The sequence below is a fragment of the Mus caroli genome, unplaced genomic scaffold, assembly GCF_978045245.1.
Source record: "Mus caroli unplaced genomic scaffold, Mus_caroli_1 scaffold_6, whole genome shotgun sequence".
NCBI lineage: Eukaryota > Metazoa > Chordata > Mammalia > Rodentia > Muridae > Mus > Mus caroli.
Genome location: NW_028227261.1, coordinates 29727834 through 29752484, shown reverse-complemented (window position 1 = coordinate 29752484; position 24651 = coordinate 29727834). Strand labels below are relative to the sequence as shown.

The 24651-nt window shown below is 48.5% G+C and overlaps 1 protein-coding gene across 1 annotated transcript in view; it reads right to left on the bottom strand.

The window, feature by feature from the left end:
* The window catches only part of CUNH1orf94 (chromosome unknown C1orf94 homolog), a 44083-nt gene that overhangs the window by 4073 nt on the left and 15359 nt on the right, over nt 1–24651 (bottom strand). Inside the window, exons 2-6 of the mRNA XM_021160347.2 lie at nt 19146–19837; nt 14710–14970; nt 13265–13440; nt 8335–8412; nt 4101–4297 (exon numbers count right to left, since the gene is read on the bottom strand). Coding sequence (XP_021016006.1) covers nt 4101–4297; nt 8335–8412; nt 13265–13440; nt 14710–14970; nt 19146–19837 — 1404 coding nt within the window. The remainder of the gene's footprint in view (nt 1–4100; nt 4298–8334; nt 8413–13264; nt 13441–14709; nt 14971–19145; nt 19838–24651) is intronic.

The window sequence follows — 24651 nt, the reverse complement described above, 5'->3', positions numbered from 1 at the left end:
AACTGTAAGCTAGTCCCAATTACATGTTGTCTTTTATAAGAGTGGCTGTGGTCACGGTGTCTCTTCACAGCAATAAAATCCAAACTAAGGCTTACGGTTGTGAGCCAAACTAACCTTTTCCTTCTATACATTGCTTCTGGCCATGGTGTTTTACCACAGTGAGAGAAGGTGACTAAGACTTCAGCATTCAGGAGTTGATAAGCAGCCTTGTTCTAGTCATTTACAACCTAGGCATTTGCCGCTGCCGCTCATCCAGTGCACAGATCAGAAGCCTAAGACGTGTGCCCTGGTCCTTGTGCCATGTGAAACCATGATCAAGCCCGACTGACTGCCAAGAAAGTGAACATCCTACCTACATCAGTTCACTTGTCTCTTTTCTGACATGGATCACGCACCCCTACACCATCACCATCTATTTCATGGACAGTGTGGAAGACCCCAGCCCTGACTCCTGCATCAGCCCTCACTGCCACAGTCCATGCTTCCTTGGCCAACACGATCTGCTCTATATAGATACAAGAGCATGTTCTTAAAGAGATCAAAGGTCCATGACATCCCATCAGGCTTAAAATTCTGACATGCTGACTAGTCCCAACCTGCCCAGCCCTGGCTGCCTCTCTGATTCCTATTCCACCCACTCTCTTACACCCCCTTGTACTCCAGCCTCACTGAAGCCTTTGCATGTGGAATGCTTGTCTCTCATACACATGCACGGCCACAGCTCAGAAAGCCTTCCTTGCCAAGTGCGATGATTCTTGCCTTTTACTCCCAGCACCAGAAAGTTGAGACAGGAGGATGGCTGTGAATTAAGGCCAGTTCTAGGTAGCACGCTGAGACTTTGTTTGAAGGAGGAGGAGGAGGAGGGGGGGGGCACTCCCTGCTTTGGGTTTTGTTTCTGTCTTATGACTGTGTCCCCCACTCCACATGCTATAGACAGTGCTGGGCACAGGAGTTGCTCAAGTCAGTTTATTTTGTTGGAGACACATCTCCCCATGAAATCAAACTCAAGATCTCCCTAATTCATTTCTTGAGTGTTGGGATTACAGACATGTGCCACAACCCCAGAGGGCAATCCGATTTATATGTATGCATATGTGCATATGTATGTTTATATATGTGCGCTCGCGTGCGCGCGCGCACACACACACACACACACACACACACACACACACACGAGAGAGAGAGAGAGAGAGAGAGAGAGAGAGAGAGAGAGAGAGAGAGAGAGAGAGAGATATGCATTCATATGCCTGTGTTCAAGTGTATGGAGACCAACAGCTAGTTTTGCCAGTATTCCTTCAGGAACCGTCCACATCGTTCTTGGAGATTCTCTTACTGGGACAGAAGATCACCAATTAGACTAAGCTGGCTAGTCAGTGAGCTCCAGGGATCCACTTGATTATGCCTCCACAGCACTGGGACTACAATGCTCCAGGGATCCACTTGATTGTGCCTCCATAGCACTGGGACCACAATGCCTTGTTCTCTATATAAATTCCTGGGATCAACATCAGGTTCGAAGGCTTTACCAACTAAGCCAGCTTCCCGCTCCCCTCAATCAGTTTTTTTTTAAATGAACAAGTCACCCTCTTTGGGAATATAAGCTGGCACCTATTTCTGTCCCCATCACGGTTTCCCCAGCTTCTTGGGACGCCATTATCCCCCACTAACTATCCCCACCTTCCCTTACTCTTCCTTTCCCCTGTCTCCTGCTCTTCTCAGTCAAGTGTCTTCTTCTTGGGCTGCCCCTTCCTGTCCCTTCTCCCCAACCCCTAGGTTCCAAAGACACACAGAGACCAGGCATCCATCCTTTCGTGTAAACTCCCCTTGCTCCCTGGACAGCCAGCATTCTATTCTGTGCCTTGAAGAATCACAGACAGTGACACACGAGTGGTCGCCAGCTGAGGAATGGCTCTATGTGTCCCTCATTCACTCTAACCTCCAGGAAGGTAATAGATAACCTTTTGTTGAGACCTCCAGACTTACACCTCAACTCCTATTCTGTCACCTAGGCCTGTATGTGTGCTCACTCTGATGTGCACGGGCTTTTATTAGATCCCCTGGCCTACTGGTCAAAATAGCCTTTAATAATCCAATCCCAGCCTCCCTTTCCAATCCTATTTTCCACCTTTTCCAGGGATAAATCTAATACTTTAAACTCTACTTGGCTTTATCCCCAGGCCTCCAGCTACCCTTGCACCTTCCAGGCTGGGAAAATAGTTGAGCAGTAAGTCACTTGTCTAGTATGAGAGAGGACCTGGGTTCAATTCCTGGCACCTCAAAATCAAGAGCTTAAGAGAGCATTTAAATGATCGCCTTGTTCCATCCCTCTTCAGGGCCTGATTCCCTCTGTTCAGATTGTCTTCTCTACCCACTCATAGAGACACCCCCCTTCAGCTGTCAGAGGTCCTGGCTCTGGCCTAGAATCACTTGATCATCAGAGCATGTGGCATCCAGTCCTGTCAGCTCCCCTCCTCCTATTTTTATGAGTGTGTGTTTGTGTGTGTGCATGTGTGTGTGTGTGTGTGTGTGTGTGTGTGTGTGTGTGTGTGTGTGAGAGAGAGAGAGAGAGAGAGAGAGATTATATACATCATGTGTATGTATGTGTGTCTGCATGAGTTTCTATATGTCATGTGTGTGGGTGCCTGCAGAGTCTGGAAGAGCATATTGGATGCCCTGGAACTAGAGTTACAGATGAGCTGCTGGATGCTGACGGCTAGGAACCAAACCTAGGTACTCCACAAGCACAGTGAGTGGTCTTAACTGCTGAGCCATGTCTCTAGGCCCCAGCCCTCTGCTTTTTGAAGGGAGGAAGTTCGCCTTGTTACCTGTGCATTCCCTGTAAGCTAAGTTTACATTAACTACTTGAACCAACATGGGACTGTGTGTGTGTGTGTGTGATGGTGGTGGGTCTGACCTTTGGAGTTCTATAAAGTGAAAAGGAGGGAAGGAGGAGGGAAAAGAGGGAAGAGAAAAGAGGAGGGAGCGGAGGAAAAAGGAAAGACATAAAAAGAAGCCGTGGGCATCATATTCAAATACCACCATCGACCACTTCCTTGAATATTCTCCGAGCACCCCAGGCAATTAAATGATCTGAGAGTTCCAACAGTTAAGAAATCTGCCTGTCTTTGTTTCTCGCCGTTTCCTCCAAACAGATCTGACTATCAAAACCTCTTTGAAACATTGATCCCTTCTCACTAGATATTAGGGGAGATGGAAGGTTCAAAGTCTGGGGTCATGCAGTGGGGTCAGGTGCGAAAAGGCTGTCTGCTGGGTGCAGTGTGTGGGGGAGACAGGAGTCGATATCTCCCTTGAGTGTTTGATCCTACCCTAGAACCTGAGCTTCTTCAAGTGGGGCACGCAGTCCCCATGATCTGCCTAGGACTCTGAGGCCTGCAGGAGCAGCATAATGCCTCCTGACTTGCGGCACCAGTATTAGCTGAGGATTTGGCTTGCTGGAGTGAGTGGCTACTTGTTAATTATGTTAAACAAACACAGCATGCACAACCCAAGAGAAATCTTCATTTAACTGCCCAGTTTCTGTTAGTGGTCTGTTGCCGAGCCTTTCCCACAAGCCCCGGAAACACCAGACTTTTCTACTGTGTGAGGTTTGGGATGCTTTGGTGGGTAAGCCGTAGAGGACCCTTCACCGGGACCTGTCAGGAAGTTCAGGAGATGCTTGAAAGATGAGCCTGGCAAGGACTCCAGACACATGCAGGAAGAAGATGGATTAGTTAGCTATATTCTTTGCAAATCATCAAATGATAACAAGGCACCATGAGCTACTTGCAACACCCCTGTAGTGTGTAGAGTGGCCACTTGCTTCAGATTGGGCAGTTGCAGTTCTACAACCAACCTGTAGGTGACAGCCTGCATAGGACCTTCAAATGGCTCGCTTAGACCCCAGCCCAGGCTCACCACAACTGTTCCCTCCAAGTCCTCGGAGACACTGGGCACAGTACAAAGATATGCCCACTACCACCAGAGCCACGGGGCACATATACCAGCAAAGCCTCTATGAAGCCCATCCCATTCACCTGCCCTCTCTGACTGCCATCTAGATGCAGGTCAGCTCCCCACCTCCACCATGGCTAAGAACTTACCCATATCCCTGGGGGAAGAGGAACTGAGGCCCATCTCCTGCTGTCGGGGGAGGGTCTCGGGGATTGGCAGGAAGCTTCTGAGGGGTCCTCTGAGGATATGGATAGTTGGGCTGGACGAAGGGGATGTAGCTCATCAGTGGGGCGTAGGAAGAGCGGAAAATTTGCTGTCCCATCTGCTGTGGGTTGTACGGTGTCACCTGTAGGGCAGAGAGGAGAGAGGGGTGAGCTGAAAGTCCCCCAGCCCTGACCCTAACCCCAGCTGCTACTTTATTGCATAGCCTTTACCTGCCATATGTATCAGAGCCTCAAACTCCTAATCTGTACAATGGGGACACACAATCTACTCTGTGTGGGGAGGGTCTAACTGCTGAGATTCACACCACTGGCTTCAATAATAGGACCTCAACAGCCTGTGGGCACCAGACAACTCCACCCAGTGGAAACGCCTGCCAGGGAAGAACAGGTCTGTGCTGGAAGGATCACTGCATAGCCACCAGCTGTAATTATCCAGCACTTGAAAATCCAGCTAGAGCAGAGGTCTCAACCTTCCTAATGCCGCAGCCCTTTAATAGAGTCCCTCGTATTGTGGTGACCCCCAACCATACAATTATTTTTGTTGCTACTTCATAACTGTAATTTTGCTACCATTATGAATAGAAATGTAAACATTTGTGTTTTCCGGTCTTCTTAGGCGATCCCTGTGAAGGGATCTTTGAAACTCCCTCCTCCCCACCCTAAAGGGATCGGGACCCACAGGCTCAGAATTGCAGAGTCAGAATGAATGAGGAGCTAAAGTCAGGATATTACTGCACTGGAATTCCTGGAAACAGCCACCCACGGCTAATAGCTACAACATTAGGTAAAAGGAGAAAGTGTAAACAGGAGGTAGACCCATGCTTATATCTCAAACCTGCCGGAAAGATGGGAATTCAGTGGGGTTTCTGCCAATACCTGGGCAAATACCCACTGAGAACTGTGGCTCGTACTTTCGTGCCCCCAGCAAGCAAGGGCCCTACCCATCTCCTTCACTGCTATTGTCCCAGCTTCAGACAGTGAAATGAATGCAGTCAGAGGGGCCAGGGAGGGGGTAGGAAGACCAGGGAGCTCTAAGCATCTGCTAAGGTGATGGAGAGCAAGCAGGACATCTGGAGGAACAGGTCCCACACTCAAATACCAGAAGACCTTTCATCTCGTGGGTTTTCCTGTGTGCTGAGGGAGCTTCTGTCAAAGCCAGGAAGGCTTCTGGATTTCCATTCAAACTACAGAAGCCTACAGTGCTCAAGAGCCCCCTTGCTCCCCGCATGTCCGTGTCTAATACAAACCCACTTGGACTATGTGTGAGGAAACCGCGGGCTGTGGGAGACCTGGCCTCTTCCACTACACTTACAAACCCTAGGAGACAAGATCATATGACCTTATTCTGACTGTCAGGTTCTCAGGATTTAGAATCACCTAGGGTGTGCTGTGAGGGTATTTTCAGAGAATGGTAACCGAGGATGGAAAACCCACCCTAAAAGTGAACAACTTCGTTCCCAGGGCTTGGGGTTTTAGTCTGAATAAAAAGGAAACAAGAGAAACCACTTGAACACCAACCAGCCTTCATCTCTCCTTGCTTCCTAAATGTGGGTGCAATGTGACCAGCGGCCTCATTCTCTATGATGGGCTATACTCTCAAACTGGTCGAGAGAAACAGAAATCAAACCAAGCAACAACAACGAAACTAAAACTTCAAGTTGCCGTTATTGGTTCTTTTATCATCATGGTGAGAAAAATAACTAATGCTGGCCGTGTTACTCCCATGTGGGAGACAACAGAACTGGGGCTCAGCTTAGTAAGCATCTCCAGTCCTGAATTGCAGCCAGAACCCCAGGGAGAGCTGAGAGTCTGGGTTCTGCTCCAGCCTTCCTCTGCTGTGCACTCTCTGAAAGCTGAGCCCATCCCTGAACTGTTGGCATGCTGCTCAAAGAGTGACTGCAGGGCCCTGTGACACCAGATGTCACTGAAAACACCCCCCAGGACAGACTCTGTGGTGGCCACAACGGGGCAATATCCCTAGTTTCCACAATGGGAATTATTTGGCCATAAGAGAGACTATTTAAAGGGATGAGTCCCAGAACTCACACCAGCCTTATCCAGGGATATTCCCAAGGTTCCACAGGGCCAATCAAAGCCATCACATGCAGCATTGTAGGCTGCTCTGGAAACCACCTCCAAATGCATTCATCTTTTACAAAAGCATAGAACCGTGTGCCGAGAATGATGGCCTTGTTCAGGAAATCTTATATAAACAGGTGTCTCTAGAAGGGTTTGAAAGAGACCAATAAACAGCGGTGACCTCGGTCTTTAAAATTCTTACCATGTTTTATACTACATTATTCAAATATATACACACTCATGATTGCCTAAAAAGACCCTTTGAGCCAGGAGGAGCGGTTAGTGTTTGTAGGCGGAGATAATGTGACTGGGATTCCTGAGACAGACTCTCTCAGAACAGTTAGGATGAAGGAGGCTCTTCATCCTGACGAAGCAGCCCTGACCATGGTAGTTTTCACCTATGGGAGCATTGCTAACCTCTGGAACATACTAACATATGCCAGCTCAGAGGTGAGGTTTTCAGGGACAGGGTGGGGCTCTCTGGGAAGGATGGAGGTAGAAGAAACTGGAATTGAAGGTGTGGACTGTTCGTGGACCAGAGTGTGAGATTCAAGCCCATCTGTGGATGTGGAATGCTTGCCTTCAGCCCCCTTTACGTCCCCAGTCTTAAATGACTTTTGCACCCCATCTCTGCTCCAAGACTCAGTACCTCTAAGCTTGCTTCCATATCTGTCAATGAGTATATGTGTGAGCATGTGGGCCTGATCAAGCAGCTTGGAAGCATGTAACTATATGTATTTCTCATGTGTGTGTTTCACGTGTGTTGCACACACACACTTGTGTGTGCATGTGTGTGTGTGTACTTACACCACAGAGTACATAAGGAGGCCTTGGGTGTCAGTCCTCACCTTTCACCTTGTTTTAAAGCAGTGCCTCTTGCTGTTCACTGCTATGTATGCCAGACTATCTGGCCCGTGAGCTTGTCTCCATCTCCCATCATGTCATAAGCACCCTGGGGTTGCAGATGTGTGCTACAGCATCTGGCTTACATGGATTCTAGAAGTCCAAACTCTATTGCTCTTCAGAAGCAAATACTTTATCCTATGAGACATCTCCCCAGCTCTCTGTTGCTCTCTGCTTCTCTCTATGGATGTCTGTTACTATCTTGGTGGTGTTACTCTTATATAGTACTTGTGTGTGTTTATCTAAGAGAGGTGTCCATCACAGTGGCTAAGAGCACCAGTCTGCCAAGGTCAGGCCTTCATTTGCTTCCGAGTTAACATCTGAGGGGCATTTGTACCTGAAGTACTGCTGTAATTCATCCTGCCACAGTTGGCAGATAAAAATACAGGACATCAGTTTAATCCAAACTGGAAATAACCAATGAGTATATGTTTAACATAAATATTTCTTGTGCAATATTTACATTTGAAATTCAAATCAAACTGAGTGTCTTTTATAGAATCTAGTCAGCCCACATAGCATGAAGATGATTCTTTGGCCCACACATGCTGGGCAGAGCTGCGGGGTTGGTTTTGGCCGCCTGAAAGTGTGTGGCCTTCCTCATGCGCTGAGCTGAGGCCTCTGGAAGCGTTGAGTGCTTCCTCTTATCTTTATGTGCTTCTGACACCCAGTGAGAGAGGAGCAGTGGCTCTTGTGTCTCCTAATCATACCTTAAAAGAGCAAGGAGAACAGACCTGACCTGATCCACATCCCAACTCAGACACCCCAGAGACTCATGAGCAAGAACTAAAGACTCCCTGAAAGTCCCTAGTGATGGAAGCTACTTGTCAGATCAGACACAAACTTACATGTTCATGTTTTGGTCTAATCTCTTTATGCCTCAGCTTCCCCATTAATAACATACATCATAGGGTGGTTGAGAAGGCTAAATTAGTGTAGAAGTCTTTGGGAAAGGCCTGGTATTATCGTGCATTAAGGACTCTGTTAAGTGACATTGGGTATCATGTGGCAACATTCGTCTCCGATGCTGCCCTCAACAGCTGTGTTTGTCCCCTTGAGTCAGTGATGGACCAGGAAGCAATGGTGGTGATGGCTGGGCAAGGATGAAGGAGCAGAAAGCGTTCTAACCTAAAGACTTGGATAGAGCAGGGCATAGGAGGGGAAGTCATCCACTCACCTGTCGCGAGTAGCACCCCAGTGGAGGGTGAACGGGCTGCTGGTAGGGCATCCTTGTTGACCGCTGTGGGTACAGGCCCTACAAAGAGAGAGAGCAGTTCCTAATGCTGGGTGAGAGTCCCTGATGCTGAGCACGGAAGCTGTATACCTCAGCCTCCCACTCACAGGCCTAGATTTACATCCCAGGCTGACCTTCCACCCCCCCAGTTGACCCACTCCATGAAGTTGCCTAGAGCTGACTGGATTGTGCCGGGGCCAGCTCAGGTCAGGTCACATGGGAAGCCCCCCTTTTAACAGACTCCAAAGCTTCTTTCATGAGTATTTAGGAAAGAGCATCAGAGACTGACCACCTTTCAGAGGCTGATGTGTTCCTGAAAAATTATTCCACCTCTCTTTCCCTTGTCTTCAGAAGAGTGAGTGACAGGCCTACGGAGCCTGACTGAATGGCCATAGCTGTCATCATTGCTATCCATACACACGTGTAGCTGCAGAGGCAAGCCTCCTGTGTCATTTCTCAGGTGCTGACCCCTTTGTTTTCCTAAGATAAGATCTCTCACTGGCCTGAAGCTCACCAAGTGGCTTGAGGCTTACTATGTTGGCTGGTCTGTAAACTCCAAAGATCCTCCTGTCTCTGCCTCCCCAGAACTAGGACTACAACCCTGCCTCACCATACCCAGTTATTTTTCATTTGCATCTTGGTTGGTCAAACCTAGGTCCTTGAGTTTGCAAGCCATGCACTTTATGGACCAAGCTGTCTCCTTCGCCATCACAAGCCTTTTCCATCTTTGCCTAAACCCGTTCTTAGCTAACATGTGAGGTGTCCTACACATCTGTGCACAGTGTTGATAAGTCTGTGTTCAAGTATACCTGCATGTATAGGGACCTGGGTCTAGCCAGCTTCTGGGATTCTGTGTACAAATGTGCAACTGTGTCCCTGTGTGTGCTCATTTGTGTTTCTGCTGCTAGGGGACCGTGTGTATCTGTAGCTCATGGAGAAGGTGAGCAGGGGGATAAATAAAGGAATGCAAGTAAAGAGCTGAGAAAGCACCTGGACACATAGTGAAAACTCTGTAAATGTTAGATCTGTCCGTCACCCCCCACCAGCCCCTCTCTCCAGAATCTCCTGCAGCTTAGCCCAAGAGAATGCACATTGTATTCACAACTCTGATTAAGGGTGGGGCCTGGGGATATCCTTATGTCCATACAGACAGAAGACACACACACCTAGCAGTAATGTTACAAAGAGTGGGCCAACTCATGACCCCTCCAAATGGCCACTCAGTCATTACCTATTACCTACACATCACAAGGGCACCCAACCCTAGCACTGCAGACCACATAGGGACCAGGCTAGCTATGAATTGCAGTCTAACATAAAACTGTAAGCTTACTTAAAACATTATTAATGGATTAATTTACAACTATTTGGTAGCCTGATAGCATGATTCTAAGGCACAAACATCATAGATGACAGCATCTTGTCACAGTGTCATGTAAAATAAACATGTGTGCTCTTGAAACCCATGAGTCATGAGTTATACACCCCTAGATTTTATATGTGACTCTAGGCAATTCTTCTTCATCCACTGTGGCCCAGAGGAGCCAAAAAGTTAGATACTACACCTGGGATGATGCTCAGAGCCTGAAGCACCTCTCAGCCCAGGTCATCTTTCAAGAACATTCCTCATCCCAAAGTGCTGCCTCTGTTCTGGGCATGGCTTGTGTCAATCACCAAAAAGGTAATGGTGGACACTATGCTCTTGATGATGTCTCTAGCTTCTCAAGTAGGGCTCCAGGGTCTCTGATGTGGAGTCACTTGAGAAGCCTCCCAGCTTCCCTACCTGTTCCAACTTCCAGCTCTCTGAGAATCTCACATCTTATTAGAGAGCTCTGCCTGCCCTCTGTTACTAAGCAGTGACATCTGAGACCTTCCTGTCTTGACCCTGCCCATTTTCTTCACCAGTCCCCCCACCACCCCTTATTCCCTATTGCTTAAAGTTGGGCAACCAGGGCAGCCTCACCACCACCATGATCCAGCCAGGTCCCTTCCACTCCTCCCTGGAGTGAACCTTCCAAAGGGATGACTTTGCTTATTCCAGGCCCTCATTGAGCTGCAAGGCTTCTAGGCAGGTTGCTAACCCCACCTCCCAACCCCCCTGTCTACTGATGCTTCCTTTCAACCCCATTAACTTGCCTAGCTGCCACCTCTTCCAGGGCTGCAAACACTAGGCAGCCCTTCACTAACACCACCTATTCTGTGGGCCACACTGGGGACAATGGAGGGCATACAGCTGGCATACAGTCCTGCACCCTCCTCATAAGAGATGTTGCTGCATTCATTAGTATGAGAAAGACAGCATGAGTCTAGGGATGTTTGCAGTAGTTAGAATTGCAGCTTTGTAAAATCATGAGTGAAGAGGACAAATAAGCAGTCACTCCTTTTCGCTTGAGGCTGTGGCCTTTCCCCACACAGCTTCCCCTTTTTCATCTGGAGATGCTCATATTCTAGGTGGAGAATCTTCTCTTCCCATCTCTGGGTCTCTCCACCACAGAGCTCTGAGTAAATTAGATTTGGGGCCTCATCATTATTCCTTAGGTCGCGTGTGGAAGAGACCATGAAAGACTAGTCCCCAGTTCTCTTTGCCCCCTCAAGGTCTACTGAACTCCCTGACCCCCTTTTCTTGGAGGGCCATAACTGAATATTAATGAAATGAACATCTGTGTCACACTGGGGATTTTAAGAGTCCTTCCCTGTATGTGGGCTCAATTAATCCTTACAACACAATCAGTTTCTGCTGCTGCTGTAATTATGATAAGCCCAGCTCTTCTACAGACGAACTGGGACAGTTAAGGAACTTGCCCAAGGCCACGCAGTGCAGATGCTGCAGAGCTCTTTCACCAATCTTCCGTGCCTTCTTTCTACTATATCAGGCCTCCTGGTCAGTTGTCTCATAGTGAGCACTGGGAGATTCTGAGATGCCATGAGAAGATGGAATCTCTGTCTTTAGTCATCACCTGGGAGGGTCAGCTCCTTCATGGTCAACTTCAACTAAGCCATTCACTGCCTGAATTCACAGAAGTTAGTGGGTCCTCCTGGGTGGGTCAGGGCACCACTTCTTTGCAGAAGTGGATGGATGCATGGATGCATGGATGCATGGATGGATGGATGAATGAATCCATGTATGTATGCATGGATGGAGAGATGGATGATAGGTGGATAGATGGATAGATGATGGATGGGTCGGTAGGTAAATGGGTGGGTAGGTGGATGGATGGATAGATGGATGAATGCATGGATATATGGATGGATGGATGGATGGATGGATGGATGAATGGATGATAGATGATGGATAAGGATAAATAAGTAGATGATATGGATGAGCCATCAGTCAAGTGGATGGAGAGATAGATACATACAGCACAAAGGTCAGGATGAACAATAGTCAGAGAATGTTTCAAAATAAGTGTGTGGGTATAACCTGTCTGAGACAACAGGCTGAGCTGAATACCCAGTGCGAGTTACAGAAAATCTATCATTTGGCCTATAAGAAAGTATTCTCTACTTCTAGAAATTTGCCATCCAGAGGTGCTGACTCAGTTTCCCTCCTTCTGTAGTCAGCCCTACGATTTGAACGCCAGTTTCTCTGAAGACATAGGATAGTCTATACTCAGAAAACATATCCAAACCTTACTAACTCAAAAAAAGCCAAGTTAGCAAAGCATGGCAGTGACTTCTAACCACGGAAAAGCACGTGGTTGTTTCCAGGCCTGGGGTCTTAGTGTATTCTGTTGGTCTTACTCCTGAACTTACATTAGACCTCAAGCCTTTTCCTCACCTTTGAGTGCCCTCCCCCAGCACAGTGCAGAGGCTACAGTCAGCACAGAGCAGAGGTCTTTAAAATTACTTAAGAAAATGAATAAATAAATAAATAAAATAACGAGTCAGCCAATGAGGAGGTGGATGAATGAAGGGGGATTAGAGAAGTCACAAATTGCAAGAACACCGGTGAAGGAAGCGTGAATTAACGACGGGGATGCTCCTCTCAAAACTGTGTGAAAATATTATTACTAATGTGAGGATGATGCCTTGTGATTTGCCCTGGACGATCTCCACCTCACTGTGAATCGTAAGGCATTCTGTACCCGTGGAGAGTGGGAAGCAGGGGATCATTTTTCTGGAAAAGTTGACAACACAACAGAGACAGGTCCTTTGAGTGTGACACTAATTTCTTCTCCACTTTCCCCTTTTCCAGGCCTGGCTAAGCTGGGCCAGACCAGCAAATGGCCAATGCACAGCTCTGAGACCCTGTACTTCCTGGAGGATCTACATGACATTGATGGAGAAAGAGCCAGCAGTAGGAACAGAAGATGGGGACATCTCTGATTTTGAGCACATCTCCTGAAAACACAGAGCACTACCTAAGGAGACTGTTAAGTTATTGGATCGGACAAAGGTTTAAACTAGAATGGACATTTATTTGATTCTTTCTTCCTTCTACCAAGTGGGCCATGGCTCTTAAGGGATATTAAGTTAAATGGACAAAATGAAGAAACTACATTTTCCCTGCATAAATAAGCTCCGTGAGTAAAATTTCAAACCTTGCTACAGAGTCTTCACTATCTCTTTGTGTGGGACTTCTAATTCCATTTCAGCTAGGATCCCAAGATCCCTATGTGCATGCATGGTATGCATGTGTGTGAGTACATAAACACACGGGTGTGCCTGCATGTACATGCACTATGTGTGTGTGTGTGTGTGTGTGCCTTGTGGTGAGTCCGTGTGATCACAGTGAAAATAGTGGCAGAGACCCACAGGTTGACAGTGTCTACTCTCATCCTCATATGACCTATGGTTAGAGATGGTGTTCAAGGGGAGTCCCAAGGTTCTCGGGGCAGCAGGCTCCCAGGAAGAGCCAGAGCCACTTGCTTACCTGATACTGCGGGAAGGTAGAGTGGCTGGAAAACACCGGTGGAGGTGGACAGTTCAGATTGAGCCAGAGAGGCTGGTTCAGGGTGGCCGAGGTCAAGGTTGTGGTGAAGCGTGGGGCAAAGACATTGCCAGCATATTTAATGTTGTTCTTTTCAGGCACCGTTGTAGGGGAGTTAACTGTAAGTCACAGCAGAGGAAGAACATCTCAGTGCCTGCAGCAGGCAGAGGCTGCACCTTCATTACTATAACGACCAGGGAATACAGATTCTCAGGGGTCAGGTCCCTTAAGCTCCAAGAGGGATCCTTTCAAGTCAGGGAGATTTCTAAGTTCAGGAAAACATCATTAGTGTAGCAATTGCTCATTTAGAAGAAGTGGCTTCTCTCGCCATCACTAGCTGGTAAATGAGGCTGGCGAGCAAGGTATGCAGTAAGCCACATTGCTGAGGCTGTATTTTACCTACTTGCAAAATGGAATTCCAGCTTTCTACAAACAAGGGCAAAGCTGTTGCAAAAGGTCTCCCTCTAATGATTAAATCCACCTGACCAGGGATGGATATGCAGCCATAGTAGAAACTTTGTGCAGGCTGTTGTCGCTGTATGAGAATGGTTTTCTAAATATTTTAACGATTAATGTTAATTTTCTTTATGTGAATGTGCATGTGCGTGCATGCATGCAAGTGTGTGATGTGTCGTGCACGTATGTGTGTGTGTGTGTGTGTGTGTGTGTGTGTGTAAAAGGGGTAGTTTTCCGACTCTTGGAACTGGAGTTACAGGTGCATCTGAGTCACACAACGTGGGTGCTGGGGACCAATCTCCAGCCTTCTGGAAGTACATAAACACCATTGAGCCATCTCTGTAGCTCTTAAAGCTGGGTATTTAAAAACATGAAATACTTCAGTGTGGGCTCACTTAAGACTGAGTTTAACAACATGAGATTGAGCTGAGTTGTTATTGTTCACAAACACTGGATTCTTTTCCTCTACAGAGACATTCATGAGCTACGGAATCAGAAATAACGCCCTCCCTCTCTCCACAGCATCCCATTTTTGTTAATTTCTTTATGTTTGGAAATGGGGTTTTGACTTTATGCCTCATCCAGTTGTGGGAAGGCAAAGGAGACGAAGCCAGGCCAGGTCTTGAATGATCTCAATGTGGAAATAATACAAAGCATGGGTTCATCTGCGGCCTGGGTGAACTGAGACGCTGTAATACAGCCCCAGTTGGAGCCATATACCACCTCAGTTGTTTGCGCCTGTGGGATCTCTGAAAACCAATTACATTCCTCTAGCAGTTGGATTCCCTTAGGGGCTGCTGGGAGAAAATAATTTCCTCCATTTTATGGACTTAAAAATCCTGACACCCAAGGGAAAAGCAGTAGCTCGCCTATGGACAGGATGAGATGCCCCGACCTGGTCCTACCAGGGTTTCCAGGTAAGGTCCACTTACATTTCAGATCCAGCCCGTCCATATCCACTTTGGTTCGAAGCCTCAGCTGCCCACTGGGGTTCTTGGTGGCCCCAAAGAACTCATAGAGCAGGTTCTTCTCTGCTGGCCACACAGGCTTCTTGGTTGGCAGAGTCATGGAGATGGTGCCCACTGGGTCACTGTGACCCTCCTCACCACAGGTGTCCTTCCGGTTCTGGGGCCACTGGTTGAGAAAGAGGCTCTCTCGACTTTTGGTCAGCTCTTTTGTGCCAGGGCTTCGTTCTGCAGAAGGAGAGAAACTGAGTCAATGCGTCTGGGAAGTAAGAACTTCTTGTAGATTTCCTTTCTTGGAGCCTATAGCTCACACCCAGGTCCAGGCCACACTAGGGACTATGTCTCGGTCAGGTACCTCCCCAGGTTTGTGCTGAAGTCTGCTCTGATTGCTGCCCATTCTGATATTCTTATGTTATACATCCATCTCTCCATCCACCTGTCTACTCATCTATCCATCCACTGATCAACTCAGCCTCCTACCAACCCATCCATTCATCCTTAGCCACCCATCTGGTGGTAAGTCACTCATCTGTCCATCCATCTATTCAGTGGTTTATCCAGGCAGCCACTTGTCTATTTATTCATCTATCTATTCATCTACCTATATATTTGTCCATCAATCCATCCATCCATTCATCATTTATCCATTTAATTATCCATCTACTATCCATACATCTACCCATTTACCCATCTCTTTATCTTTGTCTTTTTCCCTTAGACAGGGCCTCACTGTGTATCCCTGGTTGGCCTCAAACTCATTGTGTAGACCAGGCTGACCTCAATATCACAAAGGTATGCTTGTCTCTGCCTTCTGAGAGATGAGATTAAAGGCGTGCACCACCATGCCTGGCCATTCCTTTTTCATTCTTCCCCTCCCCCTCATTTCTTTTCTTCCCTCTTCCACTGCCTCTCCTCTCTCTCTCCTCTCTCTCTCTCTCTCTCTCTCTCTCTCTCTCTCTCTCTCTCTCTCTCTCTCTCTGTCTCCCTTCTTTCCTTCCATCCATGGTGCCCTAGCTAAGGATATGAGGGTACCTTGGGTGAGGTTGCACATGGCTTAGCTAAGGAGACACAGATCCCTATAGAACATATAGTCTGAGCCATGATGCTGAGTTGAATCCCTCATCAGAAATGTCACCTCTGCTGTGACTCTCACAGGCCATTCAGCTCTCTCACCAGTGCCAGGCTTTGCCCAGAGCTCTGGAGACACAGCCATGAGTCAGAGCCAGACTGCCCTGCAGGAGCTCACACAAGGAAGAGAAAGGTGTGCCCAGAAATAGCTCCAGGAAAAGGCAGATGGTCACTGTGAGGTGACAAAGAGACAAAATGGAAGAAGATACTGGCTGGGATCTCAACTGTCTGAGAGGGTCCTTCAATCCAGAAGGAAGGAAGGTTTAGCAAGACTCTCATTGGGGGCTACCAAGAAATGTCACTGACCTAGGCAACCACAAACAAACAGCAGGAAACATCAAAGGGACGGGGTGATTCATCCGAAGTGACTGGAGTCACTCAATGGAAGGACTCAGTGGCTGCCAGGCTCAGGTCTTATTCTGAATACACTGAGCATTCATCCCTCACAGAAGGACACTCTGACACCTGACATGCCAGCAGAGATCTCACCCACATTTCCCTTCAGTGTTGTAACACTTTCTTCAAAAATGGAGCATCTGTGTGTGTGTAGACCAGTGGATGCAAGACATTCAAGATAGAATTGTATCCTCGCTGAATGCATACAGAACTTCATGTCATTATTCCCAAACCAATACCGTGTAACCACTATTTACACAGCATTTACATTGGATTAGGCACCAGCGGTAATCTATAGATTAGTTACAGTGTGTAGGAGAGAGTGAGTAGTTTGTATGCTACTATGTATAAGGCTTTGAGCATCTTTGGGATAAGTACTAAGAAATAGAGACAGCTTTATAAATGTGTGTACACATAAATTATATTAGATGTAATATTATATATATATATGTGTGTACTCACAAGTATTACATAATTGCTATTAAGGCATTTATCTCTGTCAGAGGCAGAAATTAGACTTTGGTCTCTGCCCCTCACTCCTTCCTCGGAGTGGCTGTCTCTGAACACCTCAACAGAGCTTGGCTGAGAAGCCCACCTACAGGTGGATGGCTATGAGCTGCTTTGGACACACCGAAGACACCTGGGAAACTCTGGAAACAGCCGGATCCAAGGACCTGTGCTTCAGTGTTACAGATAGTAGTGGGTGTGCTCCCACCACATCATGAATCCCTCTACAACCTAGCCCAGCAGCCGCCAGGGCCTCTGCATGGGCCTGGACCCTACCTTTCCCAGAAAAGGGAAGCACTGCTCCAGCCAGGGCCAATTTAGGAGACTGTGACATTTTTAGCAGAACATGTCCCCAGAGTCTCTTCCAGCAGTTCCTCTGGTTGCTGAGTTTAGCCCCCAGCTAGACTGCTGAAATAATATACCCACTAATAATAGTCCTTTTCCCCAGGGACCAGCATATCTGCAGCCACTCACACAGCTACAGTCAGTCTCTTCAACATCTGCAGGACCCCTATGGCATTTGGAAACTCTCTATCCCTTCCCCTCTCCTTCTGTCTATCTTTCTGTCTGTGTGTGTGTCTGTGTGTGTGTCTGTGTGTGTGTCTGTGTGTGTGTCTGTGTCTGTGTCTGTGACTGTCTGTGTCTGTCTGTCTGTCTGTCTCTCTCCCTCCCTTTCCTCTGCCTCATAACTATACAGACACACTCATGACAAACACACTTACCAATACACACACACACACACATACACACACACACACAGAGAGAGAGAGAGAGAGAGAGAGAGAGAGAGAGAGAGAGAGAGAGAGAGAGAGAGGGGCACCCTCAGCACCCCTGAGATTTCTCTAATGAGTGTGCTGCTCACCCTGTACCAAGATTCTCCTGGCATACCTTGCCCTCGGGTTTGTACACAAAGGCACTCTCTGACTGTGGGGAGGGGAAATGGAGAAGACACCCCTGGTCTGGAGCCCCTTCATCAAGGAATATGAAGGGTCCCCTCTAGAAAGAGAGGCTGAGTGTTTCCCTCCCTCTGGGGGAGGGCTCAAGCCTCTTCCACCCACTGCCATCGTCCCAATACCTTGTGACTCCTCCAGGTTTGCTGGGCACTATGTCCAGCTTGTCACCTCAGCTCTGATTTTCTGAGGTCCCTCCACTGCTCCAGAATATAGAATGCCTACAAAGGTGACCTTGTTCTTGTTTCTCAGTGATGTGAGCCCTCCCTAGACAGGCACTGTCAGTTAAGCATCACACTTCAGCCTGGGGGTGACCTTTCTCTTGGTTGGCGTGAGTATAATCTATTCTTCTAGTGATTGGCAACTGTGGGCAAATGGCTCTGCAATCCAGTCTGAACATATACAATGCAGAGTCCCAGAGATGGGCAGGGAGCACCAGGAGGGGGATGAGTTTCCTAGGATGACCAGAGTTCCTAGTCAAGTGCTAAAAATATACTTATCTAAGCCTCTAGAGTTCCAGAGAACAAATCCCAGGACCAACAGTTTGATCTGTGCCTAGTTGGATAACTTATGCCCTACAGAGGGTAGGCTAGTCCTGATGACCAGGGTGGGTGCCTCCATAAAACAAAAAAGATAAGTGACCCCTATCTGCCAATCAATTCTCTCTCCCATCCTAGACTCAAGGCTGGGATCTTTTCTGATAAGGTAAATAAATCCTCCAGTATGCTCTGGGTACCTAATAAAATCAGAAATGGTGTGTCTTGCAGGGCCTGGAAATGCTCACTTAGTGAGATGCTTATCCCACCAGCCTGAGGACGTGGGTTTGAATTTCCCACACCTATATACAAAGCTGGGTGTGGCAGCATGTGTGTGTGTGTTCCTGGTGTTGGGGAGGCAGGGTCAGCACTGCCAGAGTTCACGAGCCAGTCACTCTGGCTGAATTGGTGGGCTGCATGTTTAGTGAGTAGAAGACCCTATCTCAAGAAATAGGATGAGGGCGGGGCTAAAGAGATAGCTCAGCTGTTAAGGGCTGCTCTTTTAGAGACCCTGAGTCAACCACACGGCAGCTCACAGCCATCTGTAATGCATGTGTATGTGTATACGTGTGTGTGTGTGTGTGTGTGTGTGTGTGTGTGTGTGTGTGTGTGTATGTGTATACACACACATATACACACATATGAAGAAGATGGAGAGCCACAGAGGAAGTCACCTGACATTGTATCTGGCCTCCAGACATATACATGGGTGTATCTATCCACACATGAACCATGTACACATTCATACACCACTTAGAAACGCACAACCAGAGAGCCTGCATTGTTTTGCTTAGCACAAAGACGCACCATGGCCTCGATTCAGCTTCCTGATCAAGACTCTCTCCCTTGAAAACCCCCTCACTTTCCTGTTCTCAACCCCACTCACCAATCCAGTGGTGGCCCTCAAGAGCGGCGTCAGCCTCAGTCTTGGAGCAGATCTTGGCAAACACTGGGAGCTGCCTCTTGGGAGGAGAGGACTCAGGGAGCTTGTCAGGGAGTGCAGGAGGAGGTGGGGGTGGCAGCAGCAGGAACGGGCCCAACCCCATGGGCTCCCGGGGTCCGGAGCCATTGAACATGCTATTCTGCAGGAAGTCCTTAATGACCTTGGTTTCTTCCAGCACCATCTTGTTGTCTGGGGCCTTGGACATTTCAGTCGACTTCAGTGGGAACTGAGACAGGAGCTTGCTGATCTCTGAATTAGAGGCACCCAGGCTATGGCCTTTGTCCTTAGTCCCCTTGACACTCTTGACCTTGGCTGAGCGCAGGATGCCGGTGACTGTAGACATGGCAGAATCCGAGTCCTGCCTGCTACCAATGATGGGCATGGACAGCTTCTGCTCCCGAATCTCGTCATCAGCCATTACGGAGGATCCTACATACTCGGCGGCGCTGTCTGCCCCAAGAGGAGGCACAAGAAAGCAGGGAGCCAGCTCCCTGGTCCCCTGGGGAGTAACAATAGGTGTTGCCAGCTCCCCAGAGCCCTCTTGGACCAAGATGAGATGTTCTTTAGTGAGGCTCAAGAACTCTTGCTCCACCAACAGGGAGATCTCATCCTTGCCACCGCCCAGTTCCAAAGCTCTGCAAAAGGATCAGAGACACAGTAGTCACCAGTGGACGACTCTACAAGCAGTGGGGTGGGGGTGGGGTGGGGCTCAGGGAAAGAAGGTGGACTCACAACCTGTTGCTTTCTCCAGAAGGAAAATGGGCCAGGTGTTCACAAAGCCAACCCCGATAGGGCTCAACATCACCCACTAGGTCATTGTGCTGTGAACATCTGTCCTTTCTCAGGAACAAACAACAGAGAGGGAGCTCACTGGGGAAATTTGCCCAGCAGCAAAGGGGCTGGCTGTGAGTAATCACTTCACAGAATGAGATGTGGAGCCTGAAGGAGTCCCCAGGAACACAGCACAACCTCCCTATTGCAGGTCGGCCAAGTGTCCAGCAGGGCGCTCATCTGGCTCTATCACTTCTCATCTCTGCGACCCTGAGCAAGTTGTTCAGCATCTTGGGTCCTCTACTCTGATACCCTTGTGTGATGCCCAGGAATATCACCAAGGGGGGGGGGGGGGGTTGAACAGTGCAGACACTCTACCACAAGGGTCAGACACCTGTCCACTAGTGTGTCTGTGTGGCTCAGGCTCACAGTCTGACCAGACCCCAAATCCTAGATTCCACAGGGCGACCATCTGGATATCTGCATAGACCCTTGCCCACATGGCCTCCTGTTTTTGTTTTAGTTGTGGGTGACAGTACCACTTGCCCAGACTCTGAACCAGTTCACAAGGCTCTCCCAGTGTCCCTGTCCCTCATCTCCATCCTGGGTCAAGACTAACAATCTGATGGCCCTTGATGGGCCAATGAACTCCCAGCTCCTGGTTATTGGTTCTTCTCCAGTGAGGGAGAAGGTGGTGAGCCTGCCATCTCCACGACCCCCCAGCAACCCTGGTGAGGGACCCCCTCCCTCCACTGCATTCCCAGGGGAACCACAATGCCCCAGCTTAGAAGCATCAGCTATGCATACTCAAAGGGTTCCAGGGAGGGGAGGATCTAGTTGCCTATGCCTGGAACATTCTGGAAACCTGCTTAGCTGACACTCAGGGCACACAAAGAGGAAAGATGGTTAAGAGGCAGACAGGAAAAAAAAAATGAAAGGGACGCCATGGGGCTTGGAGGCTGCAGCTTCATCGCGGCTAAACTCAGACATGGTCTGTTTGACAGTCCACTGGCTGCCGCTAAGAAGGCACACGAAATACCCAAAACAGTGTGCATGGGGTTCCCTTACTTTCCTGATAGTGCTGTTTGCTTCTGAACACACACACACACACGCACACGCACATGCACACGCATGCACACATACGCGCACATTTCGTGGTGCACACAGATCTGCACGTAAACGGGCAGGTGTACAGTTCACTCAGAGTTGGGTAGAGCCTGCCCTTAACAGTCCACAGAGGTAAGCCCGCTTCCCACTCTCTATTTCTCTTTCCCTCATACTCCTCTTTCCCTCTCCCTGGCCCTCTTGAATATTCCTTTCCTTTTGCCTCCCTCCCATGTCTAGACTCAGGGCTATAAATAGGCCCTACTCTCCCCACTGTGCCCCCAGGAACAATCAGAGTAAGGAGGACGGATGCCCTAAGTTTCAGATCCTTCTCCTCCCTTCAAGGGATCAGGTGAGTCCCAAGTCCCAGGAACAGGTCACTGACAGAACCGTTTTTGTTTTTCCCTACCTCCAGTCCTCTCCCCTGCCCCCCACTCCACTGCCTTGCAAAGTCAGCTGCATGCCAACAGCTTTTCTGACTTAGCCTTACCCAAGGCTGCTTATAACATTGTGAGTGAGGCATTGTGGTCACACTAAAACAACAAAAGCAGCCTTTATCTCTCAGAGCTACATGTTTAATATGTATAGATCAATTATGTCTGGGGTTTCCTTTAAAACTAATCCAGCTGAGGGAGGGAGAGGGTACAACAGATAAGATCCTCCGTACGCTGTCAATCATGAGAAAAGCAGGAAGCAGACACCTGGGGCCATCACGTTAGTCAGTCTCCTGGTATCTATATTTGGTTTCTGGGTTACACATTCACACACACGAGTCACTACAGAATCTTCAAAAGTGCCAGGTGGCAGGAAAGCAGCTTCATTTCCCCCCAGTGTCTCTCTCTGTGTTTGTGTGTGTGTGCATGTGTACGTGTGCACGGGTGCCTGGGGTGGCGATTTATGTGTGCTTATGTACATGTTGAAGCCAGAGGTCAACTTCAGGTTATCTTTCTCAGGAACATTGCCCAGAGTCTCTCACTGGCCTGGAGTTCCCAAGTCAGTTTAGATTGGTTGACCAGTGAGCCTCCAGAATCCCCGTCTCAACCTCCCTAGGGATGGTCTTATAAGTACAGACCACCACATCTTCCACTTTTATGTGACTTCTGGGAATTGAATTTAGGTCCTTGGTCCTGCAAAGCTAGTTCTTCAAAGACTGAGCCATCTGCTAAGCCCTCCACAAACAAACAAACAAACAAACAAAAAACACCTTTTAAAAGACCTTGAGGTCCTGTTTCAAAACACCTCAGGCATGGTCCCTACTTGGCTCTCCATCATTCACAGCCTGGGAGCCAGGCAATAGAAAGGGATCAGTGGGTGCTGGGTGGGAATTCCTGTGCTGCCCCCCAACTCTTGTCCATGCCTTGTTTTCTCCATCTGTCAAGTAAGTAAGCTCTTCTCAAGGTTAGACTGTGGAGATGCTGTGAGGTAGGTAAGTTAGGCAAAGGCTTAGCACACTCCTGGTGTCTAGCGAGCCAGAGAGCCAGTGTTCTTATTCGTGGCTATGTCCATAAAAGTTGCCCCAGCCCCTGTGCAGAGCCCATCACCACCACCAGACTGCTGTGGGCATCTGGAATAAGTCATACCTGGCTCATTCTGCTCATTCCCCTCTGGGTACTCTGCCAAAGTCAGTGGGGTTGTTTGAAAGCTAGGGGTAGGCACTGCGTGTAAAATAGAGGTGCACAGCCTGGCTGTGCACAGTGTGGGCTCCCCAGGTATCTCCCACCAAGACCACGGGAGGCCTCATTTTTAATGAATCTACCACAAGTCAGAAAGGGGAGGCAAGGGATCAACATTTATGCACACACTTGATAGCCCTCCACATCCCTGGACACCTGACAGTATCGCTCCCACTTCACAGAGAGGAACACAGTAACCATGAAAGACCAAGGACCTCGGGCACCATGCTAGGGGTGAAGGCTGAGGTGGGGAGAACACAGCTGATTCACTTCCTGTTCTCAGCCAGCCTCAGCCAGCCAGCCCCCTTTCTGAGACCTTCCTCTATCACAGTGCCCCAGCTCCTGCCTGGGCTTTGTTCCCCGATCTAAATGCAATCAGAGATGTTATCACTTTCCTCCCATGATGCCAACCCTCAGAGGGTCATCAAGGTGCATCTTGAGTCTGTCATCCATGGCACCAGCTGTCCCTGACAGCTACATGTCTGCTACACATCTAGTGAGCTTGCCCTCTGAGTCTTCCACCAATTTACAGTTGGAACTGTCAAACTAGAGACGAGTCCAGGGCAGGGCCGTCCGGACACTGACAAAGATCCTACTTGCAGCTTGAAGGAAACCTGGTATCAGCTCATAAGGAAAGTGAAGCAACTCCATATCATCCTAGTCTCCATGCCTCCATGAGAACCTTTGTCAAACACCCAGCCACGATCAAGATTCAGCACATACCTAGAAGCCCTTAATCCCATGTCTTCCCTCCCTCCTCAGCCCCCTCTATCCCCAGGAAAATAAGATTGGCTTGTTCTTGTTTGTTTTAGAAAACCGCATGGCCACAGAGCAGGGACATTCTCAGAACTCAGATCAAGCAATCCCCTTGCTTAAAACCATCTTGTAGATTCTCATTACTCATAGGATAAAATCCAAACTCCTTGATGATCCCCGGGACACTACACAAATTGGCCCATCTCCTGCTCTTTCCACCGGGTTGATCTTTTATCTATAACTTGAAATGCCAAGCTCTTCCCCGCCACCAAAGACCATTGCATTTTCTGTGGAATGAGTGCTCTGTGTACCTGCTGGATTGCCCCTTATCCAGCTCCTCTGCAACATTCAGGTGTCAATTCAGATGCCATAGTCCCCATGTGGCCTTTCCTATATGATTTTTAAAGAGCTGTTCCCTCCTTCCATTGCTAGGCACACTCTGTGGGGGTCTCCATCAGTCTGCCTTCTATCATAGTGGGTTTTTATTTAAAAGACCCCACTTCCCCAGCATATGCACTCCAGGGAGGCAGAGACTCTATCTCGGTCATCGCAGAGGCCTTGGAGCCTAAAACCACCTGTCACAAAGCCTCCAGCTCAGAAAGGATTTGTTGGCTAAAGGAATGGAGGAATTTTCGTGTCTCTGTCTCCCTGGTGTACACTTTTCTTCCCCTCTCCTGGCCAAAATCTGTACCAGCTTCTTTGACTCGTTGCAATCTGTCTGACATCCCCTTAGCCTGATCAGAAGCCCGCCCCCTCATCCCCCTTGCTTAATCTGACCCCAAGAACTTCCTGCTAGACATGGATGGAGCCTGTCATCAGATGACCACACTGGGATGTACAGACCCTCAGAGAGCTCACAGTGACTCTCTGCAGTCTCCTGGGGATTTATACAACACTTCCTAAGCAGCACCTAACTTGACTAAGTTCAAAGGTAAGGACGAATTTCCTGGAATCCAGGAAGTGGGTGGAGGTACTGGTTCTTGCAGGCACGTAGGCATGTGCACCTCTGTGCACATCATCAATGGCAGAGGTCTATGTTGGAGAGTTTTCTTGATCACTCTCCACTTTATTTTTTGAGACAGGGTCTCTCACTGAACCTGGAGCTCATCAATTCAGCTAGGCTGACTGGCCAATGAGCTTGGGGA